The sequence below is a fragment of the Cetorhinus maximus genome, chromosome 2 (assembly GCF_964194155.1).
Source record: "Cetorhinus maximus chromosome 2, sCetMax3.hap1.1, whole genome shotgun sequence".
NCBI lineage: Eukaryota > Metazoa > Chordata > Chondrichthyes > Lamniformes > Cetorhinidae > Cetorhinus > Cetorhinus maximus.
The window spans coordinates 60,688,924-60,715,921 of record NC_135880.1 but is presented as its reverse complement, the minus strand read 5'-3'; the positions used below and the strand labels follow the sequence as shown (position 1 = coordinate 60,715,921).

Here is a 26,998-nt window from a genome sequence, read left to right as displayed (position 1 = left end):
TGTTCAGCACAGAAATATACCATTTGGCTCAGTGCATCCGTGCCACGGTTAATGCTCTATACAAGCCTCCTCCTACGCCTCTTCATCTATTCCTACCAATGCAATCTTCTAGTCCTTTCTCCTTCATGTGGTTATTTACCTTCGACTTAACAGTATCAACATGTAGGCATTGTGGTGCAGTAGGTAGCGTCCCTGCCTCTGAGTCAGAAGCTCTGGGTTCGAGATCTATCCCAGGACTTGATGGCCAATGCGCACAATGTAGCCAAACAGGTTGATTATCAGCCTTCAAATCCTTTCAATACATGCCATGTGATGTAAAGAAGTTGGAGCCTCCACCATCACTATCCATAGCTCCAGAATATAAAATGTATGTTGCCACAGCAACTTGGACTCCCTGAGTGATCTGTGGCACACCACCACCAGTATCAATGCTATTTGCCTCAGCTGTTCCATGTGGTAGTGAGTTCCTGATTCTAACCACTCTCTGGGTAAAGAAGTTTCTTCTGAATTTGCTATGGGACTTATGAGTGACTATTTTGTGTTTATCCCCTCTGGCTTTGGACCCTCCACAAGTGAAACATCTCGTCCATCTCTAGCATTCATAATCTTATAGCCTTCTATCAGATCACCCTCAGTTCTGAAGTTCTGAATTTTACAAGTTCTGTTAATAACAATTTCCACTTCATCTCTTCCTAAGTGCTGCTTGGGGTTGCGGCTCTGTACTGTGGGAAAAATGATGTAGATTTGTGTTTGCAATTCCTCATGAGCACCGGTGGAGACTTAGCTGGATTCCTAATGTGAAACAGAAAAAAGGAATCTGATGCTAAACTTATACAATGAATACCTTAAACCAGTATCCTTAGACCATTGTTAGCTGAGTTATTCTGTCAGCTGCACCTTACATTGAATTTAGAAATAAATGTGTATGTCTGTTTGGCTACACGCATTATGCTATGTTCCCTCATTTTAATGTTAGAAAAGGATGGGTGAGGGTGTCCAATTTCACTCAGTTGTAGAAACATTGGAAAAAATTCACAATATTATTAGGTTTTGTAGCACTTGGCTTTGATACACTTAGCTGTCAACTTCACAGCACAACTGCCCCTTTCACATTGATGTACATTAAAATGGTCTTATATTGATGCAATGGTAACAATCTAGATACATTCAGAGATTTAGCATTCCTGCTGGGGCTGACCCACTAATGGAAGAGTTATGGAGTAGAACCTTAATCTCCCCATCAAGTAACAAGTGTACCCCATCCCAAGTTTCAGGGATGGGGTTATTTACATGAACAGAGTGAGTCGCCAACAAGACTGCTTCAGTGGTGCTTGCTCCAATAAGACAGAGCCACTCACAGCCCCTTCACCATAAGTTCCCTGAGGCCCTCCTAGACCTAAGAAAACATAGCAAAGAATATTTTTAACTCTGAAAGGAGCCATTTGCTGAGACAAACAAGGTAATCAATCCCATCTGGGATCAATTGCCTTTGGCTGCAGAGCTCCTGGGCCTTTCAGCTAGTGAGAGTTCCACTCAGGCTTCTTAAGGACTTAGGGGGTTAGCAAAAGATCCCAGCATAACCAAAGTACACTCCATTTTGCAACCTCCAGTCCGGAGATCTGCCAGCATTCCATCTTATCCATGATCAGAATTCTGGGACTTTATTGTTACTGTGTATTTTCTCTTATTTCATGCTTCTTATCTTGGCTGAGAGAGTTGTCAGGTGAGCTGCCTGCAATGTGCGACTTGTTGAACTAAGTGCTGAGTACATATGATGCTGCATTCTAGCAGTGTAGTGAAACTCTGTCATGTTACAACATTGCAAAAATGAGGAATATTCTTAATGGAGTTCAGTAAAATATATTTTTTAAGTGTCTCTAAACTAGGAAGGGAGAAAAAGAAGCAACTTTTGCATGAATAGGTCATGAGCTCAGTCAGCACTCAGAAACACTCTTGTAATTCTAAGAATCTGTTCTGTAAATATTACAGAATGAAGTCAGCCCCCATTCAGTTACCAGTGAAAAGCATTATCGGATAATAGTTTTCAGAGCATGAATGATACCCTGTGATGTTACCAATACTCAGCAGAAGAGCAATAAAAGCATGCCAAAGAACATGAAGCAAGTATCAAAAGGAAGTTTACATGTGACCTGTAAATTGTAGCTATGTGGGAAAAGCTTCAATAAAACTCCATTGGTTTTTGACTTCACTCTTCAGATTTTGTGTAGTCCCCACAAACTCACTGGCAGATTTTGAATCTGTATGAATAACAGGCTTATAAGGAATCAGGCTGGAGAGCTACTGAGGAGGGGTGTGTGCACACAGAATAATTGCATGATGTAGGCCACTATTATGTATTGTTACACTTATTAGGTTCCTCAGTTCACTTCAGCATCTGTGGAGACATTAGATTGTAATCATCCTTGTTGCTATGTTGAAAGTGTCTGAAATTACATTTAACTACTTCACTGGATTGCTGTGTTTAATGGAATATTCTGACTATAGTGTTTACATTATTTCACTACACAGTCGTAATTCAACACTTTTTGTTTGTTGCAGGACTGATGTGGTTTTTCTAAATTTGTTAAAACCTTTGTTGAGCTTCAACTGCTTATTGCTCTTTGATTCATACAGATGGACCACATATTGTTTACTTTTCTGAAGGGCAGAAACTATACTAAGAGAAGTTTGGATGTAGGGTAGAATCTTCTGTCCTGGAGACTAAGTGTGGTAGCAGGCAGGAAAGTCAGTGGGATTCCTGCTGGGTGGCAGGGTGGGTTCTCGCACCGGATCTTCCACTTTTCAGCTCATTATTTATGCATCAGCAAGGAGCTCATCAAATCTCGTGGCAGGGTGGCACTGATTTGTCTGCCCTGTTGTTACCTCATGGGGTCGAAGGCCTGGACGTCATATTTAAATGGCACCAACACACACATTCACTCCCTGCAGCCCAGGTGTGTTGGGAACTTATTGCTCATGGCATCCAGAAGAACAAAACCCCCCATTCCACAGTTCAGTGAGGCCTCTCTGGAGAGACTCCTTGAGCCTGTTCAGGACAGTTGAGAGGCCTTGTTTCCTCATGACAGGAGCAGGAGGTCCACCAACATGACCATCCTGACCTGGAAGGAGGTCGGCAGGGAGGTCAGCCCCTGTGGACTCCAAAAAAGGACTGCCCTGCAGAGCAGGAAGAGAATGGCTGATCTCATCTGCTCCACCAGGGTAGGTGAACCTTTTCATCACTCCAAACTCACACTCCCATAAGGACATCAAGCATTCTAAGGGCTACAGTCCACAGGTATGTCACACACAACTAGCAAATGGGACATTAGCAATGATTGTTTGACAGTTACTTTAACATCACCATCTCCTGTAAGATCCTGCACAAATGGCATCTTAGGAACATATGAACATACGAATTAGGAGCAGGGGTAGGCCACTCGGCTCATCGAGCTTGCTCCACCATCGAATAAGATCATGGCTGACCTGATTGCAACCTCAACTCCACATTCCCACCTACCCCTGATAACCTTTCACCCCCTTGCTTTGTGGCTTATCAAGAAACTATCTAGCTCTGCCTTAAAAATATTCAAAGACTCTGCTTTGACTGCCTTTTCAGGAAGAGAGTTCCAAAGACTCACTACCCTCAGAGCGAAAAAATTTCTCCTCACATCCTCTCCACATCCACCCTGTCAAGACCCCGCAGGATCTTATATGTTTCAATCAAGTCTCAATACGCTTCTTAACTCCAGTGGATACAAGCCTAGCCTGTCCAATCTTTCTTCATCCCTTACTGAGGAGGAGCCGGCAGACACAGCAACATGCATGCTTCTGGTCTACTCTTTCATCCATAGTGCTCACAGTCAATCCAACTGCCTTGTTCCAGGACAGGATCTCCCACAAAAAGAGGGAGAGAGGTCAGATCAGAGGGGGGTTGCTGCAGTTGAGGACACTCTGCCCTTATGAGCCCCAGGTGGCAGAGCTGGCTGGAAAAGAAAGGGATTGTTTCTGTGTGGAAGGCGAGATCGGCCTCCCCCAACAAGCCAGTGAGGGGGCGCCCTGTATACATCGGCCACCTGTGGACAATGACTGTGAGTAATCTATAATGTCGGTGCCTGTCTAGTCAATCACTAATTATCTCTTTTTTCTATTCCAGCCACCAGCAAGGAAAGGCGGAGGGAGGCCGCCAGCCAGTGCATCAACCCCAGCCCTCAGACCACCTCAGATGAGGATCCTGAGGAGGCATCTGATGAAGACCCGTCACTGTGTTCCAGCAGCACAGATACACACACCTTGGTGGGCCCTAGTTCTAGAGTAGGCTCAGGGTCACTATCTGGTGATCACCTCACAGACATGGGTCCACAGCAGGTGGAGGCATTGTCAGCTGAGGTGTCTGACACTCGGAGGACTGCTGGAGACCAGGCCCCTGTTGAGTCTGAGTCTGATGATAAGCCTCTGGAGTTGGCCTTGAGAAAAGTGCTGGAGCTGCAAAGGCAGTTAAGGGAACATCAGGCAGTGTTGTCAGAGGCCGTCAGAAGATTGGAACGAAGGATGGAGGACTCCATACCTGGACTCCAAGAGTTAAATTAGGAGGAGAGAACTTAGAAGGTTAAGGGATGATTTGATCAAAGTTTTTAAATATTAAGGAGAACAGATAAGGTATGTAGAGAGAAAATATTTCCACGAATTGAGGAGTCTAGGACTGGGGAGAATAGACCTTTGAGGATTGAAATTAGGAAACACTCCTGTATAGGTGGGCTGGTAGAAATATGAAACCCTCTTCCACAAACAGCAATTGTGTTAGATCAAATGTTAATTCTAAATCTGATATTAATAGCTTTTGTTAACCAAAGGTAATAAGGATAAAGGGCAAAGGCAGGTATATGCAGCTAGGTGGCAGATCAGAGAGATGAATGGCTTACTCCTGCTTCTATGTTCTTATCTATTTGAAAATGGAGGAAAAATAAGTTGGTTGGTGATTGTTTTTTGGAAGTATTCATTAAGGAGGGAAATAATGGCCTACTATTCGATTATAGCCCACCATTTATACTGGAGCATTTGTGTCAGTGCATTTTGCCCACTATATGAGCAGGGCAGTAAAGCAAGTAGCAGCAATACACTTTGGAGATCATGGCGCTATGCTAGATCATATTGGCTCATCTTCAGCAGTTCATCCATCTTGTTTAGGAGGTCAGTTTTCATGGTGAGGTTCATCGCTTTCCTCTTTCCAGCCATGTTTTCTGCTGCAGTCAATGCTGATTAGTGCAAGATTTATCCTGATAACAATGACAGGAGATTAAGTAGCCAAGGTAATCACACTTTCACAAGGTGTGTGAACTGCTGATTGAACAGCTAAGCCTGCCTGAAATAGCCAAAGTGTTTAATATAGTATAAGTGGTGTCGTTTTGAGTAACTCCTATTAGAATGGCAAATGGATCATGTAAATTACCCAGTATGGATGTTTGCCCACAATAACTAGGGTGGGGAAGTTTTGGTGGGGGACGGCTAAAAGTGGTGGGGTCTGTATTATTGTACAACAAATACCCTAGAGGATCCTGAAACTAATGTAGAGGCAGTTAGTTGTCCAAAATTAAGTGAATTGAAGACTAAGAAATTCCCTTGGCGGGATGGCATGAATCCTACATTGCTGAAGCTAACTAGAGACAAAATTTGTGGAGCATGTAGGTGGATGGGGAATTTTCCATAGTCATGAAAGATTCATTGAGAACTGAAAAGGTTTCACAGTATTGGAAGTCAAGCAAATGTAGAAGTTATATTTAAAAAATGAAAATAAATCTGACTTGGTTAACTATAGAGCCCTTAAATCACTATCAGGTCAAAGAATGGAAAAAATACTAAGAAGTAAGCTGGAGAAGTAGCTACATAGCAATACTTAATAAAAATAGCGTGGGGAGTTTATAACAAACCTCCTTAACTTCTTTGAAGATTTTACATATCAAATAGGCAGTGGAACTTCGCATGAAGTGATTTATTTGTACCAGAAAGATTTTGACAAGGTCCCATGTGAGAGACTACTAATAAAACTAAAAACTTTTGGAATTTGGAACATGGAATAGATCTGTTGCTCAGCCTTTTCTTTGTAACTAGTCAATAAGAGGTGTGTGAGAGAGAGAGAGAGAGAGAGAGGAAGACCAAGGGTGATTTGCTTTCTGTTTATTTTTCTTTCCTCTCTGCAGGAAAACACTATATCCTCTGCCCGGCACGTCTGAGATTCAGAACTCACTGTTTGGCACACTGGCTAGTGTGATTTTTGCAGGATAAGCAAATAACTTAATGTTTGTGACGCTCATGAGGCCTGAGACCAAGTAAAATCAATTAAAAGTCTTGACTGAAAATCTTTCCCTGTTTAGACAGGGGATGTTTGCGATAAAGAATTGTTACAAGTCCCCAGTGGCCAGAAGAAACTGATACCTGTTATAGCTTTCTTTTTGGATAATAACATTATTTGTCAGCCATTTTCATGAAGGCCCTTACATACCTTGTGCCAAACTGTGGCATGTATGCAAAAAAAAACATCTTGGTGGAATTATGCATTGATGTCGAAACCACCCTGTATAGCTAGGCCCTCCATTCCTTACCACAGCTCCCAACATGATGTGTTCCCAGTCATAGCTGTGCTACCAAGTAGAGATAGTTAGCAGGTGCAAGGCACTCTTCAACCACAGATAATTTCAAGAATATCAAAGTACAAGGCATCCTGCCATACTGGGCACTGGCCATGGATTGTGGACAGATTATGTACTCAAGCCCTTAGCCAGGTAATATTGCACAGCTTATGCTGCAGGGGGAAACAGTTAAATATAGGGTAAAAAAGACATTTACAAAAGAGTGGCTGACCCAACCCCAGAAAATAAAAGCCAGCTGATCTACAATTCCACACATGTGTACCAATAAACCAGAGCGGTTTGATTTTCATTCCACTTATTTACTAGCCACTACTGAATTAAAGATGTGGGCTTTGTCCTTTAGTTATTGCAAACTGCACTGCATGACTTCAACATTGGCATGAACTTTTCATATTTTCTCTTACACCTTTGGACCTCTATGTTTAACTCATTTTCCCTACCAATGTCATTTCAGTATAGTTTATGAAATAATCAATAAATCTTTTGCAGGTATGCCCACCTCTAATAATGCTTGATGCATCTGTACTAGGAAGGGAAGGCAGTGATGTGGTGGTGGTTGGGGGGTGGGGGGGACTTGTTTCATCCCCTTTTTCCTAATAAAAAAGAAAATACAGAACAGATGTGCAATAAATTCTTATGCACTCTCCAAAAAGGTTATCATATGAAACCAATAAAGACATACACTCAAGAACGTTAAAGACATATTTTTATTTGCATTGACATTTAAAGGAAAAGGTTGATATGAAATTATGACTTATACATATGACTTCCATTTCAGTATTTAATATTTTAAGTTTGCTTTTCATAGATGTATTTTCATTTGAAGGATGTGTTTGTTTTCTTTATGATCACAAAATTAAGGGAAAAAAACATAGAATATCTAAACTATTCTAATTTTATTTAAGAATTATTACACTGACAGGTCCTCACAAATTTAGATCTCATAGGTTTTATGAAATAAAATGCAGTTTGTGATAAATCTCACTGTTCTCGGACAGAGTAGGAAGATGCAACCCACCACTCCTGCAATGCAATGTTTTGCAGAGTAGTAGGATAGTTTTCCATCTGTCTGTAACTCCTCATAACACAGAGATCCCGATCTCAGGTTTGATGTAAAAGGAAGACACTGGACATTTGATGAACTGTTTCCCCAAAAGGAGGGGTAAAAAGAAAATCAGAGGGTGAATCACCCTTAAGCTATTCTTGCTTTCTCCCTGGTGGCCAGCTCAGAAGCACCACTACCAGGGGTGAAGAGATTAATTACTCTCCCTGCCCTTTCATTTAAAGAATGCTAAAAAGTGGTGGGGGAACCTAAGCAAAGGAAGAGAACAAAATAACACAAGCATAAAAGTGTTAACAAAGTAAGAATGAGAAAATTTGCCATTCTCTCAAACTGAGCATGATTGTTACATGTTAAAGGTGAGGTTTCACTACTCAAATTGTATTTTTATCTTGCTTTTCATTATTTTCAGCTGCAATCATTCTGGCTGTGGGCTAACATAACATGATGTCATATTGTATTGGCCTGTATGTTTTTGGATGTCTGGAGCTTCAAGTATGAGACCCGCGGGGGCAGGTGAGAGCAGGTGTGAACCCGATCGGCACCCCCGATTGGGTCTGCGCCGCCATTTTACGTGGGTGGGGCCAATTAAGTCCCGTCCAGCGTGACGTGCGCCTGGAAGCGCTGAGCGCTCCCTGTGCAGGCGGGTGGTTCCCTGGGTCGGGGTTAGGGTTAGGGTTATGCGCACGAAAGAGCACAGAAATCTCCCTGAGGCACAGGCATGGAGCTACCTCAGGGAGTTAGTTTAAGGTTTAAAAACTTGAAAAGAAAATATTTTAATATTTTAACATTTTAAGACATGTCCCCTCATGTGTCACATGAGCTGGCACATGTCAAGGAACATTAATGAAAAATTTATTTAATTTATAAACCCTTCATGAAACCTCATCCCACCCATGTATGAAGTTCCATGAAAAATGTGAAGGCCGCCTGGGCTCTTTGCCTGCCCGCCAACCTTAAGGTTAGACGGGCAGCTCAGTTTATTACTTTAATTGATGTTTAAATGGCCTTAATGAGCCTTTGACAGTTCGGCTGTGCGCCTGCCAAACTTAAAATCTAAATGATGTGTGGTGACGTCTGATGTTTGTGAAAATTTAAATTAATAAAATGCATTCTATACTCATTTTACAGCAAGAAAATTGACCCAAAATGTCCAGGAGCATAGGCCGCATATGCTTGAAGCTTCAGAAGTACTTCATTGGATTTAAAGTACTGAGGTTATGGAAGACACTATATAAATGCAAGTTTGTTCTTTTCAGTGGGCTTTGCTGAATAGCTACAGAATATTAACTAGTTGGCATCAAAAAGCATTTTTGTTTTGTGAATTAGCCTTATACACAAATCAATAAAACATTAGCATAATATGTGCCTTGTTGTTCATGTGACACTTGATAACTGTCACTTTTAGCACTACAGTAATGGAGTCAACAGTTTAGTAGAGGGGCATACATAAACTATCATACAACAAAAAATAATGTTGCATATTTGATCAACTACCCAGCAGTATCATGCATCTTGAATTAAATCTTGGTCATCTGCCAGATAAGCGGTGAACGTATGCGATGGGTGCATCTCAATATTCATGTCAGGGTGCCCCCGCCTTCTCTCTACTGTAACCAATCATTGGATTTTTCGGGTAAATGTGTTTTTGAACCACACTCCATCTAAGCAGTTTCAAGCTGGTGAAACTCAATCAATGGAGCTCAGCAAATACTAGTGATAAATAGTTCCATGATTCAAATAACTTCAGTTGATGCTGCATCTTCAACTGTTTGAGCTGCTGGACTATTGTACACCTACTTACACTTTTAAATAAAGGTTTAGTGATAATAGTATTAAAATATTTGGAGCAAACTTTCATCTGCACCGCTTGGACAGTAATGTGGTGGAACAGATCAACGGATATAATGCCCATCTGAAAATAAGGTGGAATCTGCAATGGGTGGGCAATCTGCTTCACCATATTATTGTCCATGTGGTGAAGGTACAATTTATCCTTAACATTGGTTCAAAAACATCCCCATCCCTTTTGTAAGCTTTCCCTGCTGAGCTCAAACCTCTTTCCAACATCTCCAGCCCTCCTTGTGTGTAGATTCTCTGGATGAGGGGAACAGTACATGGTTTAATTTCCCTACTCAAATAAAGAACAAAGCCAACAGGACATGACAATTGCAGATGGCATTCACCACATGGAACAAGCACACCAGAAAATCCCACCATTTTATCACAGTCCATTATTCATTCATTTTCTGACAGGGTTTGTGATTACAGATCACTTGATTGACTAACTAGACATCTGTAAAGTAAATTACAGAACAGGTTTGTTTCATCTCACAATTGTCAGACCATGTTGTAATTCTTCACAATAGTTGTATGCTGAAGTACTATTTATAGCAGAACAAATGATAATTAAGGCCTTGGTTTGCTCAAAATACACAAATTTAAGCATACAATTGATTTTAATTTCAAATAATTATTTCTTTGCCAAAGAAGAAAGCTGAGGCAAAGAATATCTCCATATTTGATTATTTCTCTTCTTTACTCATTTTTGTTCTGGATGGTGTCAGTGTGAACTTCTTGCACTAGTCATCGTTAAGCCATGCATGATGGGTAATGGTTGATTAACACTGAGTTTTCATTTAACAAGGCACATAGATATAATCACATCAATTGTGGCACACCTGACTTATTGAAATTTGCATAATATTTAATTGTCGAGCTTAAAATGATCATTTTTTAACCTATCTCGATGCAATGTGCTGTCTACTAATAAGCACCACAAAATGCAGGAATTTGCTATATATAAAACACAACGTGCGGTAACCTTTACCCAAGCTTGTTGTATATTTTACTTCTGTCATGCATTGGGAAGTAAATACAAAAGAAGATTTCATTTTATCCCCGTGACTCTGCAGAATTTCAGGAATCTCCATTGTTTTCAGCACTGCCACAGTTCATTGTCTGCAGAGGTCCAAAGATCAGTTGCTTCAGCCTCACTGTATTGCAGGCACTACGAAGGCACCAGGTAAAAGCTTTCTGCAAATAAAGGTTGATTCTAATCTGCATTGCTGAAGCTCTATTAAAATTCTACCCTTGAAGCCAGCCCTCTTTACACTGGAGGTTCCAAAATGCAATTACAGTTGGCATTTTGTATTTATAAACATGTATAATGCTGTTTACCGATCATGTCTATGGTACCCCAATTATTTGAATGTTTGTGTACAGCCTTAATTAACTACGAGCAATCTAGTTTGGAAGAGACAATGTTAAATGCTCAAAGAATTCTTTTTTTTGTATCCATTAATATTATGAAATGAAGGCTTATCTGAGAAAGCCTGCCACTGTCAAAAATTAAAAGTAATTGCAACATAAAGTTTTGGTTGCCAGCATTTTCTAAATCATCAGAAGGTGGCTGAAACCAAAAACCTTAAAGCTGCACAAAGCAGAAATTTCCATTTTTAAAAATTTAATTGAGATCTTGGCTCTGAAGCTTATAAAAGATGAAAGAGGCAACACATTTGAATAAGGTTAAAATCCAGCATTTACAAAGTCAAAGGTTATACATGTGCTGGTCCAGAGTTTAATTGCAAGATGAGTTAGGGTTCAGATGTTGCTGTGACAACACAGGGTCAGGCGACTTAGATACATCTTTCCAAGCTGTTCCTGAAGAATAAATGGGTTGTTTGTACACATGGTGGCTACCTATCCTTTCTGTTGATTTCAAGTTCAAAATGAATTGGGTGCCAGAGTCACAGGTCAAAGGTGAGAGGTGAGGGGTCATCCTGGGCCTTCCTTTATGTACACTTATGGGTTGCACTCCGGATTTGGTTCTTGCACATAGGAAACCTTCACCAGTCCTTGCGTGGAGTGAACTACTGGAAAAGATGGGCAGGGATCCATTTGAAGCACTTTTGGGACAGTATATTTCTTTACCACATCTCTAGAATGCAAAATAAAACAAATGTGGCAATTTATCAGTTTACTATTTTGTTTTAAATATCAACATGTTTTGACCTAAACAAAAACACTTGTTTGCATTGCAGTTAACAGAAAACCGGTCATGAATTTCCAGTATGTGTTGCTGGCAGGCAAGACTTCCTGCTGGCAACACACACTTGTAAAACTACCACTACAGAGTAATGGACACCATGCAGTGAGCAGCAATGATATAATCAAGACCATTGCCTTACAGCGACTGAATAAGTTTTTATCACATGGGATTTTGGGATTTTTTTAATTAATGGTTTGAGGATTATATCCTGTGAATCTGTTCATTTATAATTAGGGCCTTTGGTTTTTGGCAACTGGAGAAGTTATTTTCGACTTTATTACAAGGTTTTCAGGATTTTTTCTGCTGGCCTTCATATCCTATGGTTCCAGCCATAGTTTTGATCTGAGCTATGATCTAATTGAGCCAATTTAGCTGATATCATAAATCACTACACCAGGGTCAGACATTAAATTATAAGTTTTAATTCACTCCTCATAGAGAGCTGAATTTTTCATCCATTGACTGTAAATATGTCTTCTTGCATTGTAAATTAAAGTTGGAATATTTCACACTTTTTAAGAATTTCAGTGCCTCAGTAATGTACAGGCTTTAGATCTTTTTGTGATATGCTGCATGAGTTGATAGAATTGTATATTTTAAATTTTAGCAAAGATGGGAAGTAAAGTTTTGAGATTTTATACTAATTTTGTAATTCCCACTTCTATGGAACAGGTGTACTTTGTGCTATTTTCATCAATTCACATTAGAAAGTAGATACTCCTGCCTTTTTTAAAGGGGTCGTTTATGATGTAATAAATACAATAATTTAGGGGCTATCCCTTTTTGGCTCTTTAAACATCAAGACAACAACAAAAGTCACTTGCATTGAACTGCCTGGTACCTGTACCTATGTACCAGATGTACCTATACATCTTTATAGTCACAGATTGGGAGCCATAGTTCTAAGGCTGGACAGGATAAAATGATTGCGCTTCAAAGCAAATAAACTGAACCAAAGTTGCAGAAAACAGCTGAAACAATACTTGCTGTGACAGTTAATAAGAATTGTAATTGCTAAAATATAAAATTGCCCATGTCTGCAAAGACCAACTCATATCCAGACAAATGTTTGTCAATGGCACTGACACATTATCAGAGATTTATATGGGCCTTTGGTTTATTTAAAGATAAACAATACTTGCTTCTTGCTATTCAAAATCCTATATTATATTTGATACAACTCAAGAGGGACTGCTGACATGTAAAATATCAAAATATATTTTTTTAAAAAGTCAAAATTACTGGAATTGCTATATTTGATTCCAGAAAATGCACTGACTTCAGAGCACAAACTCTTATTAAAAAACAATGCGGTTTTTATTTCTATAATGTGTGGTTTCATGGACTGGCAGATGTGACCCTGTGCTCATAAGTCCCATTAGATGAGTTTCTGATCTCACCCTTGCTGTAAGGGAAAAGCAGTGAGAAGTGATGACATGGTTCCCCACATGGAGGAAGGAGAGTCACCCCAGCTGTGTTTGCATACCTCATGGCATTGGATGAGGAATGAGAGCAATTTCCTTGTCACCCATTTTTGTTCATAACAGGGAAACTTGGGAAAAATCAAAAGGAACAAATGAAACAAAAATACATTTTAAAAGATGAACAAGCCTCAAACTTTTTTATCTTAAGGACTCTGCAGAGCTAAGCTATTGTTGGATCACTCCAGAAATTCCAGGCTCTTCATATTTAAATTTGATCCTACAGATGTGGCCCTACCTGTTGTAATTAAGAAAATCTCCATGGGTGGGTGTCAGATAAGGAGGTATGTTAAAAGCAGAATTGGGAAGGTGGACTGACCTCCTGACCATGGAGAATTGTATATGTGCTCAATGAAGCATGGGGAAAGAAGTATTAAAGAGGATGAAATTCTTCAATGCCTGGAGCACGAAGCAAGTTTACAGCAAATTGACTGCCTGTTTAACAAACCTCCCAATTTTCTTTTCCAAATTTCTTAGGCCATCAGGAAAATCAAGAATTGTATGTGGTTGCTAGCCTTTGGGAGGAATACACAGTGACATAGTCTGTCACAGGCCCCCTGGAAATTAGATGCTGCCCTGAATAGGGTCAGTGCCGGAGCAGTGGTGGCCATGCTTCTGCCACAAATGCTGGCACTGGGGCCCAAATTTCCTTTGAGATGGTGCACAAGTTTTGGGCACTTTTACAAGAACAATTTTACAAGAACAATTGCTCAGAGCACAATTTGGGGGTTGAATTTCATCTTAGGCATGTTTGTATGTTCGTTTCTCCCACTATGCTGCCATAATTTTGGCAGAAATCCCATTTCTGTGTGTGAATGTGGCCATCACCACAGTTACAGCTGCAGAGCAGGAGAAGCCCCGAGAAAATTCACTTATGTTGTTTGTTGCATTAATTCTCTTCAGTGACATTTACCTCAGTGTTACATTGTGACCATAAACTGGAAGACTTGTTCTGCGAGTCCAACTTCTGCAAGGCATGTTGAGTGAGCCCTAAAACAGGTAGCCTTTCCTTGTTCCTCTCCCCTGTTTGTGTCCTCCCTTTCATGTCCGCAAGTGATTGCATCGAGGCAAAGTTATGATTTCTCTGCAACTGCTTTCTTTTGGGCAAATAAACCACTCTGGATTTCTGTTGTGCCAGGAGTGAGGATTGTTTCTCCTTCTGTTTGACTTTCTCATTCCCAACACCAACTGATGACTGGAATTTCCTGGCACCTCTTAAAAGATGTGAAGATTGAATGCTCAATTTCGTGCAAATGTCATTCTTTTCAGGTTCATCCATGCAGTTAGGACACTGTGTCAAAGTTACATCCTGGCATGAATCTTCTTGCCCAGGTTGAATGGCCGACTGCAAATTTTCAAGGTATCCTGTATTTTTCAGTTCTGTTGCTCGAATCTGAAAATTTCAACACAGTTACTGTGAAACTTAATTTGTACATGTAAAGAAAGTTTTTCTTTCCTATGATGAGTGGTCCTTAGTAAGCTCCTCTCTCTGACAAGAAGGTTATTTTTAGTTTTCTAGCACGTAAACCAACACCATCCCCTTCATCTCTTCTTACTAACAAATTATGTTATTAAACCGCCAAAGTCAAGTCCAGAACTATGAACCAAGCAGCTTTTTCTCATAGTCATTCCAAACACCTATGTTGAAAGTTTTACATCTGTACACACTTCCTGTCTACAAAACTCATTTCTTATTGCCACATTTTTGCCATCCTTCTATCAAACATTTCTATTATAAATTCCTACATCCAGATTTATAATGAAAACTGGCTATGTAAACTTGTCATGCTGTGATTATACTCGTTGGTTAGTGGTGGCACTGTAGCACTTCAGTTTTGCAATTTCTAGCTGTACAGTACTTGGTATAAATAAATATTTTGGCTCAGATTTGCCTTAGTTTGTCTCCAATAGGGCATTCACTCTTGTATGAAAAATTTGAAGATCTCATTGATGATCCTGCAGTTTCTTATTGATTACTGCAAGAACTATTTTGAATTGTGGGATATAAAAATACTGCTTTTTAGTTAATTGAAAATCAACTACAAAATAATTATCCATAGAAAATGTCAGTGAATACTTTTTGTAGACTTTTCTACAGGCTCTCCAACAGTATTACAATGTTGGGATTAGATTAATGCCAATCCCCTAAGGAGATCTTTAAGAAACTTGGTTAGCTTGTTTGAGTTTTTCGTTCTAGTGGGGCCGGCTTCACTTTTAGATTCATGGGCCCAGTATTAAGACGTTTAGCATAAGGAATCAAACATGCAAGCTACATGGTGACTATGGCCTGAATTTTCATCACCGAGGCAGGTAGCGGGAGTCAGGTAAATTCCCAGCTCAGCCTGCCCACCTTGGGAGAAAGAGCCTGCAAAGGCATGATTTTCATTGCAGGGGAGGAAGGTGAGATGAGGCAGGATCTCCCGGTTGGTGAGCGGGGGCGGGGCTCACTCACCGACACGTAAAATGACGCGGTATAACGTTGGGTGGACCTCCCACGTCATTTCCATTTTCAGGTCAGCGGGGGCGCAGCTGAGTCAGCTGTGTGCCCGCCGACCTGTCAACGGCCTTTTGAGGCCATTGAAAAAGTAATTAACGTCATTAATGGACCTGCCCATCCAACTTCAAGGTTGGCGGGCAGGCCGGGAGACCTGGCGGGCTTTGGAAAAAGCATGAAACCTCATCCACGGGCGGGATAAGGTTTCATGAGGGTATTTAAATCTTTAAGAAAGGTTTCAATAAAACTTATGGACATGTTCCAACTCATATGACAGTGTTACATGAGGAGACATGGCAGGGAAAATTTTTAAATATGTTGAATAAAAGTTTCAAATCGGAGCTGATCTCCCTGAGGCAGCACTTAGCCTCAGAGAGATCTGTGTGCTCTTTCGCATGCTTCCTGGTGGACGTCACGCTGGGCGGGCCTTAATTGGCCCGCCCACGTAAAATGGCGGCATGCCCCTAATTGGGGGCGCTGATTGGAGGCACGCCTGCACCTTCCCCACAACTCGGGGAGGGGGGGGAAACTTTTCCCATGGAGTTGGACCAGCTGACCAAGAAAGAGGTCAGAGGCAGCCACAGGATCTCCTGGGTGCAGAACCAGGCTGTTTAAAAGGCCCATTTTGATCCTGTGGGACTTTGTCCCAGTTAAAATAAAAACACAAAGGCCCTCCAGTCTGCCCCATGCCCCATCCATGCCACCTCACAGCCCTCCACCAACCCACTATGGCCCCCACAGCCATAATGCCAAGCTATACCTCTCCACACCACCCCCCCCCCGCCAATGACTCCTCATGCCCCCTATGCCAAGCTATGGCACTTTCATGTCCATTGACCCACTTTGCATTGTTTAGAACCAATGAACCCTATAGTGACAATAGATGTGCAAAAAAAAGTTATAAAGTCATTCATTCATTACTTTCCATTATGTTAAAAAAAACATTTTATTACAAGGCAATAAAAGTGTCAATCATCCAGACCCGTCGAAGTATTGAAAACAGAACGCACAAGCCCTTGAAATCACTTAACCCTGTGTAAATAAACATTGTGAAATTGACGGCAGAGATCAGAAAGCCTGAGTTATCAATAAAGCAATGTTTTCCCTGGAATGCAGATGTTTCGACAAGAGTAATGGATGGGCCTTGACATCCTTTATACATAATGAGGCTTGGCTGAGAGCCTAGACATCCATTACTCTTGTGGAAGATTTGATGAAGACTCCTGAAGAAACAGCGAATACTTACCCCATCTGAAACAAGAAACACAAGCTAGGAAATAATGTCTGTATCCTTACTAGTAGAGTTCTTTGAGGAAGTTACAAGCAACATAGATAATGGGGAACCTATAGGTGTGGTGTTCTTGGATTTCCAAAAGGCACTTGATAAGGTGCCATATCAAAGGTTACTACACAAAATAAGAGCTCATGGTGTAGAGGGCAACATATTAGCGTGGATCAAGGATTGGTTAGCCAACAGGAAGCAGAGAGTACGGATAAATGGGTCATTTTTGGGTGGCAAGCTGTAACTAGTAGAGTGCCAGAGGGATCTGTGCTGGGGCCTCAACTATTTACAATCCACATCGATGACTTGGATGAAGGGACCGAATGTATGATTGCTAAGTTTGCTTATGAGAAAATAATGGGTAGCAAAGTAAGTTGTGAAGAGGACATAAGGAGTCTGCAAATGGGTGTAGGTAGGTTAAGTGAGTGGGCAAAAATTTGGTAGATGGAATAAAATGTGAGAAAATTTGAGGTTGTTCATTTTGGTAGGAAGAATAAAATTAAAAAGAGATTGCAGAACTCTGTGGTACACAGGGGTTCTCTCTTGTTGGAGATTGTCATTGCCTGGCACTTGTGGGACATGAATGTTACTTGCCACTTATCAGTCCAAGACTGAACGTTGTCCAGGTCTTGCTGCGTTTGGACAAGTACTGTTTAAGTATCTGAGGAGTTGCGAATGGTGCTGAACATTGTGTAATCATCAGCAAATATCCCCACTTCTGGCCTTATGAGGGAGGGAAGGTCATTGATGAAGCAGTTGAAGATGGTTGGGCCTAGGACACTACCCTGAGGAGCTCCTGCAGCAATATCCTGAGACTGAGATGATTGACCTCCAATAACCACAACTATCTTCCTTTGTGCTACGTATGATTGCAACCAGTGGAGAGTTTTCCCCCTGATTCCCATTAACCTCAGTTTTGCTTCGATCCTTGATACCACACTCATTCAAGAGCAGTCATTCTCACCTCACGCCCTGAGTTCAGCTCTTTTGTCCACGTTTGGACCAAGGCTTAATTAGGTCAGGAGCTGAATGGCCATGGTGTAACCCAAACTGACCATCAGTGAGCAGATTATTGCTATGTAAGTGCTATTTGATTCCATCACTTTTCTGATGATTGAGAGTAAGGTGATTAGCTGGATTGGATTTGTCCTGCTTTTTGTTGCCCATAGACTTTGCAGTATTTTGGCCCCGAGAGCCACTGTCTCCTTTCTGTTGTCTCCTCTCTCCCAAGATCTACCTGAAGGCCATTACCTACTCATTGCCTTGGGATGCCTGATTTATATATCCAGCCACAATGATGCTGTTGAGCTTCAAGGTCCAATTTCATAATAGCACTAGGCCAACAGCTGTGCTCTGAGCATGTTGCCTAACTTGGTACCAAGACCAGGGCAAAATAATTTCCACCTCTTTAACTGAACTGTTTAACTGCGGTTGTTTTTGTAGTGTTTGAGGGAAATGACTCAGATTGAAAGCATTCTTTCTCCCTACAGAGTCTTGTATCTTAGCCCAAAATATTACAACTTGAAAATTTTGGGGCTTTAAGTTTAGCTTGGGTCACATCTCTAGTGTTCAAATGAGCTTGCAGCTAGTTTGTTCTGAAAATTGTGTTCTTCTTTAATTCTTTCACAGGATGTGGATGTCGCTGGCTAGGCCAGCATTTTTATTGCCCATCCCTAATTGCCCTTGAGAAGGTGGTGGTGATTTGCCTTCTTGAGCCGCTGCAGTCCATGTGGTGTAGGTACATCTACAGTGCTGTTAGGGAGAGAGTTCCAAGATTTTGATCCAGCGACAGTGAAGGAACAGTCGGGATGATGAGTGACTTGGAGGGGAACTTCCAGGTGGTGGTGTTCCCATGCGTTTGCTGCTCTTGTCCTTCCAGGTGGTAGAGGTCACAGGTTTGGAAGGTACTGCACTTGGGATGAAAATAACTTTTTCCTAAGGTAAGTGCAATGTTTGTCCACCTTTTAATTTTTATATGTCTACCAAACTGAAAGTCTTTAGAACAATAGAACAATAGTCCTGCCCACTCTGCTTTACGCATGCAAGACTTGGACTGTGTACTGGCATCATGCCAAGAAGCTCAACCACTTTCACTTGAACTGCCTTCGAAAGCTTCTGAAGTTCAGATTGCAGGACAAAATACCAGATACTGAGATGCTCACCCAAGCTGGCATGCCAAGTATCCACACAATATTTATACAGTTACAACTGAGTTGGACTGGTCTGGTCATGTAGCCGGAATGACTGACACTCGCTTATCAAAGCAAATCTTCTATGGAAAGCTTGAGTCCAGGGTGTGCACTCACGGCAGTCAAAGGAAGTACTACAAGGACACCCTGAAGGCTTCAGTTAGGAGTTTTAATATCAACTTTGAATTCTGGGAGAAGCTTAACCAGCATCACTGTACCTGGTACAACCAAATGAAAAACAGCGTGGCTTCCTTCAAAAGCAAGCGCACATCAGAGGCAGAGAGAAAACACAAAGAGAGAAAATCCCAAGCCAGTGACTCATCCAAATTCAATCATATTCTTTCCTATTTGCGGCAGAACTTTCCGGGTGCAGATTAGCCTTAGCAGTCACCCATGTACCCACCGGAGTCCAGCCAAGCACCACAAATGTTGAACGTGGTCATCTTCACCTCAAAGGATTAACAAGAAGTTTTAATAGCTTTGCTAATGTCTACCTAGGTTAAGACTTCCGGAAGGAGGCAAAAGTAAGGCATTAAAACGTTCTGTGAATGTATTCCCTTAGGGCAGAATCATCCCAGATTTGTGCTAAGTGCAGTAGCAGGCGTGAAAAAAGTCATTTTATCTGCTGGCGGCAACGGCGGGTTTTCGCATGTATCGTCTTATTCCTGGCGCATCCTGCCTAATTGATAATGCATTTACGAGAAACGCTCCGATCGCTGGCGGGTGGGCTCAGATTTGCTTGCTGCGTCGCAGACGACTCCAGAGGCACATCATCAGGCACCGACTGAGCATGTGCCTGGTCCCCTGCAGTCCTCCGACTGCTGTCGCAATGGGTACTCTCTGCCTCGGCCAGCTCCTCCAGAAACTGTAAAGTGCCCTCACTGCTGTGCCCTGGGACACTAGCCAATGACCTAATTCCCACCGAGGTGCTAGTATCTGCACTAGTGCCTGCCTGGCAGAGATGGTGTGACACTGGTGAGTCTGAGACTTCAGGGCCCTCAGGTGTGAGAGGGGGCCCCCGCTGCTCCTCCTCCTGGCCCTGCTCCGCTGATGCTGAAAGGAAGAACAAGGACATTGGATCAGTTAAAGTGGAGACAATGTCAATGTGCATCCTTGTCCCCCGGATCATTATGCACTCATCCTTCCATAAGCAATGGTCAAGCTATGTTGCTAACTACAATCACTGAACATTCAGCACTGCCATGGCTGCTGGGAGAACAATGGTGACCTCAATGCTGGGCAAACATACCTTCCCGTGGCACCCCAGCCTCACCGACACTGGTGGACCTGGACTCATGGCACCTCTCCAGATCGAGGGCCTCCTGCTCGAAACTGCTGAGAATCGCTAACTGTGATGGGCTACGCCAGTCCTCACCCGCTCGACTACATTATGTGTATTCTTCTCCTGAAAAGGAGAGAAGAGCATTGATTAGTGTTAATTGTACCTGGACTCTCTTCGCGGACGGCCCACCCCAACCAGAGTGGGATATTGCAGGGCCCAGTGTCTTCTCACCCCACTGCTGCTGAACACTCACACAAAGATGCTAGGCCTGTCCCCACACCCCCACCCCCTTGGCCAAATGCTGCCTACATCACATGTGGCACCACACAGTCTAACCTTCCATAGCAAGGAGGTGCAAACACGTGGAGCGCAGAGGGCAGCAGATCGATCGGTGCCCACGCCACATTGAAGCTCCCCTCCCAGCATGTCATCACCCTGACTTTGACATGTCCTGGAGTTCCAACATTGCGCCTAGGTGCAGCTCCTCCAGGTTGCCCCCAAAACAGTAATGTGGGTCACAGTGTACCACATGCTGCGGGGGCAGAACCCATCTCTTGACAACACTCTCAGAGTGGACCTCAGCATGGGCAATATCTGCTGGCCCAGCGAAGGATACCTGCCATCAATGATTCAATGAGGCACTACACTCAGACTTGTGGCAGGGGGGGGGGGTGTAGGGTGGTACCAGGTGTGGGGGTTGTACCATGGGGGAAAGCCTACCTGCTGGGTTAAGTGAGCAATGCCAATATGGTACTCACCCTTCCCGAGTGCAACAGGTTGTTGAAGCACTTGCGACACTAGATCCAGGTGCACCACACCACGTCGCGGGAGCTCACCACCTCCTCCCAGGCACGTTTAGTCATGTGGGGGGGGCCTCCTCCTCCCATCCTGGGGTACCAGGGCCTCCCATTGTGCTGCCATCTCCTTGAGGAGGGCAGCAAGGCAATCATCAGAGAAACAAGGGGCACAGTGCCCCCCTGCCCTACCCTCCTGTTTGGCCTGCTCACCGACAGTGCACTGGGAAGCCCTTCCACTGGCCATGATTGGCAACCTTGGAAAGGCCGCAGCAACTTTTTAAAACATGCCGCTGGATCACCATTGGACTCGGCGCTCATTGCAGTCCTGCTGCTGCTCGCCCACTCCCGCTGCCCTTGGGAGCTGCGATTCACGTTGGGCGGGCCTTAATTGGCAAAGCCCGTGTAAAATGGTGGCGCGGACCTGATCGCGGGCGGCGATCGGGTCCGCGTCTGCCTGTGCCCGCTCCCACTCCACTCCCCCACCCGCCCTCCCACCAGCCAGAAAATTCAGCCCCATGTCTTCAGACCAATGCTGCTCCAGATGACAGATGGCCCTAAAAGCAAAGAAGGCAGCAGCCCCCAAATTTAGTGACACATCTCTGGGGCACCTGCTGGACACAATGGAAGGCCGCCGTGATGTCCTCTACCCAGCTTTGGCCACAGGACACCAGAGTCAACAATCCGGCCTGGGAGGCAGTGGCAGTGGGCGTCAGCACCACCGGAGCACAGAGGAGATCAGCCATCCAGTGCAGGAAGAGGATGAATGCTCTCATCCGTTCCACCAGGGTAAGTCAACCACCTCATCACTCTCAACTCACACACTCACAAACCCATCACTCATCCACAGGGATCTCACACCTCAATGGACAACACCCTAAATCTCACATTCACCTTCACAGCTCCACCCATCCTCATCCCATTCATGGCTCCACTCACCACTCAAACATTCCATGCAGTGCCATGCATCCTGCTCACATTCTCTCTGTTTCCATGCAGGACAAGCTGGCTCACAACAGCAGGGAGAGGTCCCAGATAGGGGGTGGAGTGGCCCATATTAGGTCCCTCACTCACTTTGAGAAGCATGCCACTGCACTGACTGGTGAGGATGTGGACCCTGCCTGTGGCGACAGTGAGGTCACTTGAGGATCCTGCACCACATCATCCCTCCCTCAACGCAACTGTGAGAGCTCTCTCTCCTGCTTTTGACTCTGCTGCCATGCACTAATTATCTTTATTTTGGTTCACAGGGAGCTCTGCCAAGCGACCGACACCCTCAGCTCCATCCAGGTCCTCACCTCCAGCAAAGAGGACACCTCCTTCATTGAAGAGCTGGAAATAAGCAGCCCGGAACACCCGACATACCACCTCGGTGGGACCTAGATCTAGACAGGCTTGGGTTCACAATCTGGTGGTTACCGCATGGACACGTGTCCGCAACAGAAGGAGGCAGCTCCCTGGCACTCGGAGGACTGCTGGGGAAGAGGCATCTGTGAGCTCTGGATTTGGCTTTCCAACACATCGTGGGGAGTCGGCAGAGGGCAGGGGAACATCATACAGAGCTGTTGGAAGCCCTCAACAGAGTGGCACGCGATTCAGAGGAGTGTATCCACCTGCTGTCTGAAGATGTGTTGCCCACATGTACACGCATGGAGGTCTCCATGGGAAAAATGGCGATGCCATGAAGAGCCTGGTCCAGCAGAATGCGGAGATGTGTGCATAGCTGCACTCCATTGCGGTAGCCATGGGTGAGTTCCCGCAGTGGCAACACAAGAGGGAAATGGCGCACCTCGACATCCCTCCAGGTGCTCATTTCCCCTCAATGAGTCAGGCCGAGGCCCTCATTCATCTGAAGGGAGGAGGAGCAGTAGCTGGACACCCTTGGGTCATCCACTCAGTAATCTCAGAGGCTGTCTTCTCCCTCCAAGCCCCCTTTGCCTGTGACCCCCTCAATCCCGTCCTCTGCACAGGAGGACAGCCAAAGTAAGCCAGGGCCCTCAAGGCCTCGGTTGCCAAGAGGACGTAGGCCAAAGTCGTCAGAGGCAACAGGACCAGCCATTGCACAGGCTGTCTCCACCTGGACTGCGGATGTCAGGGAAGCACCTAGAAGATGTGGTAGACCTAGAAAAGTTAAGAAATTTTTATCACAAGTGGTTGCACAGGTGAACACATTTTGTCACTTTATAATCTGAAAATATATTCACTTTCACTGAATAATGTGTAATCTTGTCTTTCAGCTTCATTGACAGGCTTCGCGAGTCCTTCCACTGCATCCTCCCACCACTAGCATTCAGCTGCATGCAGCCGGACCATTAGTGATTCTGGAGGGAGAAGTGTGTGTGTGTGGCAGGGCCTCTTGGAGCCTCATGCAAGCACTCTCCCACACACGTGGATCCTTCCTCCATCACACTCATCTTACTGTCTCGAGCATTGTCAATGCTGCCTGCTGGGGTTCTCTTTCAGTTGTCCATCTGAGCCGATCTGCATCTCCACCCACCCACTGACCACACTCCCATGCAGCACCTGTGCCTGTCCAACACGAGGCTCCGCTCACGTTCATTTCCAACAACCATGGTAGTTATTAGGTTTTTGATCAGCCTCCCCGTCCTTCCCCCACCCCAGTCACCCATGTCCTTTCCCTCATCACTGTTGACCCCCTAGCATCACCTTCCACCTCCCCACTGTCACCTACCGACCTGAACCTTTTTCTTTCCAGGATGTCCAGGTGAACGTGCACATTCCCTACTTTCCTGAGAATCCCACTCCCATCCACATTGACCTCCTCGACCTCCTCCTTCCCACCCCCAGGGTCAGGGTCTACCTCCGAGTACCCACCTAGCTGGGTGTCCACCCAGGTGGACATTCTCCGAGTCCCCAACAATCTGGGTCACCACACAAACATGTGTCCACAGCAGGAGGAGGCAGGTTCAGCCAAGCTCCCAGCACTTGGAGGATTGCTGGGGAAGAGGCATTTATGAGGTCCGAGTCAGATGACGAGCCTCTGGATTCGGCCTTCCAACTCATCGTGTTGGGGACTGGGAGGATATCCACCTCGCCGTCCCTTCTACTGCCACCGACGCACCCTTGCCCTCCCATCTTTCTGGCTCCCTCTGCTCCCTCTCATACTCACCATTCCCTCCCACCATGCACACCCTCAGTTCACTCCCCAGGAGGCAGTCATTGACTCCACAGACCCGTCCCTTGCACGTTCACCTGGACATCACCCCCCTTACTCCCTCCTCCACCCTTATTCCCTCCTCCATCCTTACTCCCTCCTCCCCCCAAGCACCTTCCTGCACCAGACACCTTCCCCCTTCTGAACTCCTTCCCCCATTGAACCCCTTCCCCCCTCCAAGTTCCTTTCCCCATTCAAACTCCTTCCCTTGCACCTTCCTCCCCTCTTACACCTACCTCACTGCTTGCTGCATTCTCCCCTGTTATGAGTTTTCTTACTTGACGACTAACTTTTGAATTGTCTAATCCAATGGCAGTTGAAGCAAACTATCCAAATTGGTAAGTTGGTTAATACTGAAACAAGCTGTTGCTTGTGGAAAAATACAGTTATTGGGTTTTCTGTCTTTATGTACATAGCAGAGGAATGATTCCCTGTCGCTCCACCAGGAATATAGGATGTCACTGGTCATGGGCAAGGGTTGAGAAATTTTGCCCAGGACTCACATGCTTGATTCATGGAGCACCCACTTTTTGGATGGATGGTCTTGATGTGAAAAAGGAGGCAAAATTACCAACAGGAAAATCTCCCATTACCTTACATTGACTATGCAAACTGGATTGCGCACTGGACTCCACAATTATGGGTGAGGCTTGGAAGGCTTCATCTCCCAAACAAAAATGGACACATGGTAGGAGAATGGGTCTTGTCTGCTTTGGAATGTTTCTTGAAGCTAGTTTGCTGTGTTAGTTTAGTTAGATATTTAATTGAGCTTTTTCTTTGCAATTCTCACTATAATTTCAGACCCTGATTTTGACATGACATGACTATAAGGTCACTCTGTAATCATGATCAGGTCAGTACCTGATGTTTAAATTTGTATCAGAACAAGAAAATGTGCTGAATGTGCATATGTATTGTTTGCCCCAATAGCATGGTGGCAACTGAATGATGTGCCACTGTTGACAAAGAAACCATGATTATTGATTACATATAAAGAGAGCAGGTATGGTTCTCTCATTCTAGTCAATTTTTGGTCTAACTTTGTAGACCTTGGGCTGAATTATCTGGTCTCCATCCAATGCAAACAGTAATGATGGGGCCCTGAGAATGGCATGGAAGAACTTTGTAGACCTTGGGCTGAATTATCTGGTCTCCATCCAATGCAAACAGGAATGTTGGGGCCCTGAGAATGGCATGGAAGAACTTACTTCCCTGTTGATGGTGCCACAGAGGCAATCCCCATTTTTCTGGGGTGCTCCGAATAGGCGACCAGGGAGGCTGCCTTATGGGGACCAACAGTTCGTTTACACATGCCCTATAACATCAATATGCCATGTGTTATCTACAGAGTTTACTGTTTATAATAATGCTAATACTGACTGTGGATGAGAAAAGGTGGTGCAAGTTCAAATGACTCTAGGTCTGACTTTATTTAATCAAATTACCCTAGTGTCAACATCTCTAACTACATGCAAAATGTTGGACTGCTCAAAAAATAACATCAGTTATGCACTCTGATGTTTTCATGTAATACTTCCTGGGTAAAATAATTTAAAAATTATTTTCATATATTCCCTTTGAGTGCTGAATTCATTACCCAGATTGGTAACAGCATGCTATCGTCATACGGTAATTTGCTCTCTATCAGCAAAATCATAAAACATGGACAATGTATGAGAACAATTAAAATATTTGGTCAGTAGCAAGTTGCATGATAATACTGCAATCATGTTTGCTAAGCTATGAAGTCCTTTTGCTAGTTTCACATAGTTAATTTGAAGCAGGCCAAGATGGGTTTAAAGCCAATGTGTATAAATTTCTTTGGCGCGGCAAATAAGATGTGTGAGCCACAGGCACAAGTAGCCACATGGGATTATGATATTGTGGCAATTACAGAGATCTGGCTCCAGCAAGGGGAGAATTGGGCACTTAACATTTCCAACTTCAATAAATTCAGGAAAGATAGGAAAAGAAAAATGGTGGTAGAGGATTGCAGAACTCCAATAACTTGCTCCCTGAAGCATTTGATTTCCCCCTTTACCATCAGTCCTCTAATCCCCACCATCCCCATAGGGCAATGGACCAAATGCTGGAAAGTGGGATTAAGCTGGGTGGCTCATTTTTTTGGCTAGCGCAGACACGATGGACCAAGTGGCCTCTTTCTGTGCTGTAAACTTTCCATGATTCTATGATTCTAAGATGCAAGAACTTCAGAGTAGGGGGATTTCAGTTACTCTAATCTAGGCTGGAAAATAACAGTGTGAAGTGCAAATAGGGGGAGAAATTTCTGAAATGTGTACAAGGAAGCCTTCTTGATAAATATATTTTCAGCCCAATGAGGAAGGAAGCAATGTTGGATCTAGTTCTGAGGAATGAAGTGAGGCGAGTGGAGCCTGTTTTAATGGAAGAACATTTGGGAAACAAAGATCACGGTATCATTAGGTTTAGAAAAGGACAAGGAAAAATCAAATGTGAAAATGCTCGACTGGAGGAGGACTAATTTCAATGAACTGAAAAGGTACCTGGCCCAGGAGGATTGGAATCCA

General features: G+C 43.7%; 2 protein-coding genes and 1 long non-coding RNA gene across 15 annotated transcripts in view; 2 read left to right on the top strand and 1 right to left on the bottom strand.

The window, feature by feature from the left end:
* Positions 1–9,066, top strand: part of LOC144694598 (uncharacterized) — a 40,241-nt gene extending 31,175 nt beyond the window's left edge. For 8 of the 12 annotated variants that reach the window (XR_013579781.1, XR_013579784.1, XR_013579790.1 and 5 more), the window contains one exon: positions 8,836–9,066. This is a non-coding gene — a long non-coding RNA (uncharacterized LOC144694598). Of the gene's footprint in view, positions 1–2,634; positions 2,774–4,153; positions 4,294–8,116; positions 8,233–8,835 lie in introns of all 12 variants that reach the window. The other 4 variants (XR_013579794.1, XR_013579788.1, XR_013579789.1 and 1 more) reach the window with 3 other exon arrangements.
* arb2a (ARB2 cotranscriptional regulator A) overlaps positions 1–26,998 on the top strand; it is a 918,141-nt gene that overhangs the window by 735,801 nt on the left and 155,342 nt on the right. The gene's annotated exons all lie outside the window — the stretch shown is intronic.
* Positions 9,209–26,998, bottom strand: part of LOC144694533 (uncharacterized) — a 237,279-nt gene continuing 219,489 nt past the window's right edge. For both annotated transcript variants that reach the window (XM_078565098.1, XM_078565091.1), the window contains 2 exons: positions 14,150–14,629; positions 9,209–11,644 (listed from right to left, as the gene is read on the bottom strand). In XM_078565098.1, the coding sequence (XP_078421224.1) occupies positions 11,285–11,644; positions 14,150–14,629 (840 nt within the window). In that variant the 3' untranslated portion in view covers positions 9,209–11,284. The remainder of the gene's footprint in view (positions 11,645–14,149; positions 14,630–26,998) is intronic.